Source organism: Bombina bombina, chromosome 6, assembly GCF_027579735.1.
Source record: "Bombina bombina isolate aBomBom1 chromosome 6, aBomBom1.pri, whole genome shotgun sequence".
NCBI classification, from domain to species: domain Eukaryota; kingdom Metazoa; phylum Chordata; class Amphibia; order Anura; family Bombinatoridae; genus Bombina; species Bombina bombina.
The window spans coordinates 212,055,039-212,061,436 of record NC_069504.1 but is presented as its reverse complement, the minus strand read 5'-3'; the positions used below and the strand labels follow the sequence as shown (position 1 = coordinate 212,061,436).

Below are 6,398 nucleotides of genomic sequence, written 5' to 3'. Positions count from 1 at the left end.
AGTATTTATCCAACCTACACAGTTTCTCTGGTATTGCAACAGTGTTACAATCGTTGAGAGCTGCTAAGACCTCCCCTAGTAGTACACGGAGGTTCTCCAATTTAAATTTAAAATTTGAAATATCTGAGTCCAATCTGTTTGGATCAGAACCGTCACCCACAGAATGAAGCTCTCCGTCCTCATGCTCTGCGAGCTGTGACGCAGTATCAGACATGGCCCTAGCATTGTCAGCGCACTCTGTTCTCACCCCAGAGTGATCACGCTTGCCTCTTAGTTCAGGTAATTTAGACAAAACTTCAGTCATAACAGTAGCCATATCTTGTAATGTTATCTGTAATGGCCGCCCAGATGTACTAGGCGCCAAAATATCACGCACCTCCCGGGCGGGAGATGCAGGTACTGTCGCGTGAGGCGAGTTAGTCGGCATAACTCTCCCCTCGCTGTTTGGTGAAATTTGTTCACATTGTACAGATTGACTTTTATTTAAAGTAGCATCAATACAGTTAGTACATAAATTTCTATTGGGCTCCACCTTGGCATTGGAACAAATGACACAGATATCTTCCTCTGAGTCAGACATGTTTAACACACTAGCAAAAAACTTACAACTTGGTTATAATCTTTTTTAGCAAAAAACGTACTGTGCCTCAAAGAGGTACTAACGATTAAATGACAGTTGAAATAATGAACTGAAAAAACAGTTATTGCATCAAATTTTAAAACAACACAACTTTTAGCAAAGGTTTGTTCCCATTAGTAAAAAACAACACTAATTAAATTTGTACATAAGAAAACAAAACAACGTTTTTTATACACAGTCACTATAAGAATTCTCACAGCTCTGCTGAGAGAATTTACCTCCCTTCAAAGAAGTTTGAAGACCCCTGAGATCTGTCAGAGATGAACCGGATCATGCAGGAAATATAAAAGTAGCTGACTGGAATTTTTTGATGCGTAGCAAAGAGCGCCAAAAACGGCCCCTCCCTCTCCCACACAGCAGTGAAGAGAAACGAAACTGTCACAATTAAAGCAAAAAACTGCCAAGTGGAAAATAATGCCCAAACATTTATTCACACAGTACCTCAGCAATGTAAACGATTCTACATTCCAGCAAAAACGTTTAACATGAGAATAGTTATTAAAAGGATTAGTGACCTTTAACACAGTAGTTCCGGTGAAATACCATCCCCAGAATACTGAAGTGTATACATACATGTCATTTTAACGGTATGGCAGGCTTTTCTCATCAATTCCATTCAGAAAATAAAAACTGCCACATACCTCAATGCAGATTCATCTGCCCGCTGTCCCCTGATCTGAAGCCTTTACCTCCCTCAGATGGTCGAGAACAGCAATATGATCTTAACGACTCCGGTTAAAATCATAGTAAAAAATCTCTGTCAGATTCTTCCTCAAACTCTGCCAGAGAAGTAATAACACGCTCCGGTGCTATTTTAAAATAACAAACTTTTGATTGAAGTCATAAAAACTAAGTATAATCACCATAGTCCTCTCACACATCCTATCTAGTCGTTGGGTGCAAGAGAATGACTGGGACTGACGTAGAGGGGAGGAGCTATATGCAGCTCTGCTGGGTGAATCCTCTTGCATTTCCTGTTGGGGAGGAGTTATATCCCAGAAGTAATGATGACCCGTGGACTGATCACACATAACAGAAGAAATAATGGTGGCCACACAAAATATTGACACTTTAGGCTCCATTTGGACATTTCTACTTAAGGTTGTACTCACTTTTGTTGCTAATGGTTTAGACATTAATGGCTGTGTGTTGAGTTATTTTGAAGGGACAGCAAATGTACACTGTTATACATGCTGTACACTCACTACTTTACATTGTAGCAAAGTGTAATTTCTTCAGTGTTGTCACCTGAAAAGATATAATAAAATATTTACAAAAATGTGAGGAGTGTAATCACTTTTGTGAGATGCTGTATATGGGCCGAAACCAGGTTTTTCTCACACACCATTGTTATAACGAGTGCTGTTTTTCCTCTCTTTCAAAGGATAGTATTGGATACCCTTTGAGTCTTCTCTCCATTATTATTGATATATATATATATATATATATATATATATATATATATATATATATATATATATATATATATATTTATAGCGCACTCTCACCTCCAATGATCATCCACCAGGGTGCAGGCTAAATAGTGATAGAATCTAAAAACAGGCATGCACTCTCTGGGATTTTTCAAATGTGCCTTTAATTTGCAAGAAAAATTATATTTTTTTTGTGCACATTAAAACCACATTTATAGAGTGCATGCCTGCTTTTTGGATTGAACATATACATACATATATATATATATATATATATATATATAGCTTCATTTTTTTGAAATGACAAAAAATATGATTTTTAAATAAGCTTTTAGTACATATTTAAATGGACATGAAACCCAAATTTTCAGTTTCATGATTAGTTTAAAACACTTTCCAATTTACTTTTATTATCAAATTTACTTTGTTCTCTTGATATCTAGAGATTTGCAAGAATGCTTTTACCAATGTTATATACCATGCAAAGGCTGCCGCAATCTAGTGCTCAGAAGTGTTTAGCATTATTAAAAGAATTCCTGCAAAACTGCTGCCATAAAAGAAAAAATTGTTTTTTTTTGTCCCTTTAGTGGTAAAACGGAATAAACACATTAAAAGAGCAACACTATTTGTGTAAAGGAGATATGACACCGAAACATTGTAGTAGAAAACTCTGTATAGTTCTTCAAGGGGGAAAAAACCTGAAAGAATAGAGGAACAAATTTGGGTTTTATCTGCTCAAAAATATTTACATCTAACAAAGGAATAGTCTGTAACAAGCAAAATCCTATATATTACCATTGAAAAACTGTCTTGTGCATTTCATGTTTTCCTAATATCCAAAATATTTAAATTATTTTAATAAAGGCAATCCAAATTAAAATCAACAGTAATGGTTGTTATGGTAACCACACTATGGTAATTCTTGGTGCGCTACATCATATTCTGCAATATACATTTTCAGCTCTTCAATGCATCTTTCTCCAATCTCACTCAAATTCTGTCTCAGGGAATACTGAATTGACTTTTCAAGCGCAGGATCTTTATCGATCAGCATCTTCACCACCATGCCAAATGTCTCACAGTCCTGTCTGTAGACCTGTACAAAAACAGAAAAAAGGTCAGTTTGATAATGAACATTCAAACACAAAAGTCATCAAATGTTTTCAAATTTTGTTTTTGTATGTAACTTACATCAATGCAACCTTGAAAAAAGCCAAACGGAATATGACCCTCTCACAAGGGAATATACTTGAGAAGTTGCATATTAACCCTTAGTTCTGAACATGAGATCCCTGGCAATCAGTGTAAATAAGTCCCAAAAAAGAACAGCACTAATCCGGAAATATATTGAAAGTAACAAACACATTTTACAAGTGATACTTTTATTGGCTATTGAAAAACATAATTTATGTAAGAACTTACCTGATAAATTCATTTCTTTCATATTAGCAAGAGTCCATGAGCTAGTGACGTATGGGATATACATTCCTACCAGGAGGGGCAAAGTTTCCCAAACCTCAAAATGCCTATAAATACACCCCTCACCACACCCACAAATCAGTTTAACGAATAGCCAAGAAGTGGGGTGATAAGAAAAAAGTGCGAAGCATAAAAAATAAGGAATTGGAATAATTGTGCTTTATACAAAAAAATCATAACCACCACAAAAAAGGGTGGGCCTCATGGACTCTTGCTAATATGAAAGAAATTAATTTATCAGGTAAGTTCTTACATAAATTATGTTTTCTTTCATGTAATTAGCAAGAGTCCATGAGCTAGTGACGTATGGGATAATGACTACCCAAGATGTGGATCTTTCCACGCAAGAGTCACTAGAGAGGGAGGGATAAAATAAAGACAGCCAATTCCGCTGAAAAATAATCCACACCCAAAATAAAGATTAAATGAAAAAAACTGAAATTATAAGCAGAAGATTCAAACTGAAACAGCTGCCTGAAGTACTTTTCTACCAAAAACAGCTTCAGAAGAAGAAAACACATCAAAATGGTAGAATTTAGTAAAAGTATGCAAAGAAGACCAAGTTGCTGCTTTGCAAATCTGATCAACCGAAGCATCATTCCTAAACGCCCAGGAAGTAGAAACTGACCTAGTAGAATGAGCTGTAATCCTTTGAGGCGGAGTTTTACCCGACTCGACATAAGCATGATGAATTAAAGATTTCAACCAAGATGCCAAAGAAATGGCAGAGGCCTTCTGACCTTTCCTAGAACCGGAAAAGATAACAAATAGACTAGAAGTCTTCTTAGTAGCTTCAACATAATATTTCAAAGCTCTAACTACATCCAAAGAATGCAACGATCTTTCCTTAGAATTCTTAGGATTAGGACACAATGAAGGAACCACAATTTCTCTACTAATGTTGTTAGAATTCACAACCTTAGGTAAAAATTTAAAAGAAGTTCGCAACACCGCCTTATCCTGATGAAAAATCAGAAAAGGAGACTCACAAGAAAGAGCAGATAATTCAGAAACTCGTCTGGCAGAAGAGATGGCCAAAAGGAACAAAACTTTCCAAGAAAGTAATTTGATGTCCAATGAATGCATAGGTTCAAACGGAGGAGCTTGAAGAGTCCCCAGAACCAAATTCAAACTCCAAGGAGGAGAAATTGACTTAATGACAGGTTTTATACGAACCAAAGCTTGTACAAAACAATGAATATCAGGAAGATTAGCAATCTTTCTGTGAAAAAGAACAGAAAGAGCAGAGATTTGTCCTTTCAAGGAACTTGCAGACAAACCTTTATCCAAACAATCCTGAAGAAACTGTAAAATTCTTGGAATTCTAAAAGAATGCCAGGAAAAATGATGAGAAAGACACCAAGAAATATAAGTCTTCCAGACTCTATAATATATCTCCCTAGATACAGATTTACGAGCCTGTAACATAGTATTAATCAGAGAGACCTCTTTGACTAAGAATCAAGCGTTCAATCTCCATACCTTTAAATTTAAGGATTTGAGATCCTGATGGAAAAAAGGACCTTGCGACAAAAGGTCTGGTCTTAACGGAAGAGTCCACGGTTGGCAAGAGGCCATCCGGACAAGATCCGCATACCAAAACCTGTGAGGCCATGCTGGAGCTACCAGCAGAACAAACGAGCATTCCTTCAGAATCTTGGAGATTACTCTTGGAAGAAGAACTAGAGGCGGAAAGATATAGGCAGAATGATACTTCCAAGGAAGTGACAATGCATCCACTGCTTCCGCTTGAGGATCCCTGGATCTGGACAGATACCTGGGAAGTTTCTTGTTTAGATGAGAGGCCATCAGATCTATTTCTGGAAGTCCCCACATTTGAACAATCTGAAGAAATACCTCTGGGTGAAGAGACCATTTGCCCGGATGTAACGTTTGGCGGCTGAGATAATCCGCTTCCCAATTGTCTATACCTGGGATATGAACCGCAGAAACTAGACAGGAGCTGGATTCCGCCCATACCAGAATTCGAGATACTTCCTTCATAGCCAGAGGACTGTGAGTCCCTCCTTGATGATTGATGTATGCCACAGCTGTGACATTGTCTGTCTGAAAACAAATGAACGATTCTCTCTTTAGAAGAGGCCATGACTGAAGAGCTCTGAAAATTGCACGGAGTTCCAAAATATTGATCGGTAATCTCACCTCCTGAGATTCCCAAACCCCTTGTGCTGTCAGAGACCCCCAAACAGCTCCCCAACCTGTCAGACTTGCATCTGTTGAAATTACAGTCCAGGTCGGAAGAACAAAAGAAGCCCCCTGAACTAAACGATGGTGATCTGTCCACCACATCAGAGTGTGTCGTACAATCGGTGTTAAAGATATTAATTGAGATATCTTTGTGTAATCCCTGCACCACTGGTTCAGCATACAGAGCTGAAGAGGTCGCATGTGAAAACGAGCAAAGGGGATCGCGTCCGATGCTGCAGTCATAAGACCTAGAATTTCCATGCATAAAGCTACCGAAGGGAATGATCGTGACTGAAGGTTTCGACAAGCTGATATCAATTTTAGACGTCTCTTGTCCGTTAGTGACAGAGTCATGGACACTGAATCTATCTGGAAACCTAAAAAGGTTACCCTTGTCTGAGGAATCAATGAACTTTTCGGTAAATTGATCCTCCAACCATGATCTTGAAGAAACAACACAAGTCGATTCGTATGAGATTCTGCTAAATGTGAAGACTGAGCAAGTACCAAGATATCGTCCAAATAAGGAAATACCACAATACCCTGTTCTCTGATTACAGACAGAAGGGCATCGAGAACCTTTGTAAAAATTCTTGGAGCTGTAGCTAGGCCAAACGGTAGAGCCACAAACTGGTAAT

The 6,398-nt window shown here is 37.8% G+C and overlaps 1 protein-coding gene across 1 annotated transcript in view; it reads right to left on the bottom strand.

Annotated features, from left to right (window-relative positions):
• Window positions 1-2,782: 2,782 nt before the first annotated feature.
• Window positions 2,783-6,398, bottom strand: part of PPHLN1 (periphilin 1) — a 385,299-nt gene continuing 381,683 nt past the window's right edge. Inside the window, exon 10 of the mRNA XM_053716731.1 lies at window positions 2,783-3,169. Within this exon, the coding sequence (XP_053572706.1) occupies window positions 2,984-3,169 (186 nt within the window). The 3' untranslated portion in view covers window positions 2,783-2,983. The remainder of the gene's footprint in view (window positions 3,170-6,398) is intronic.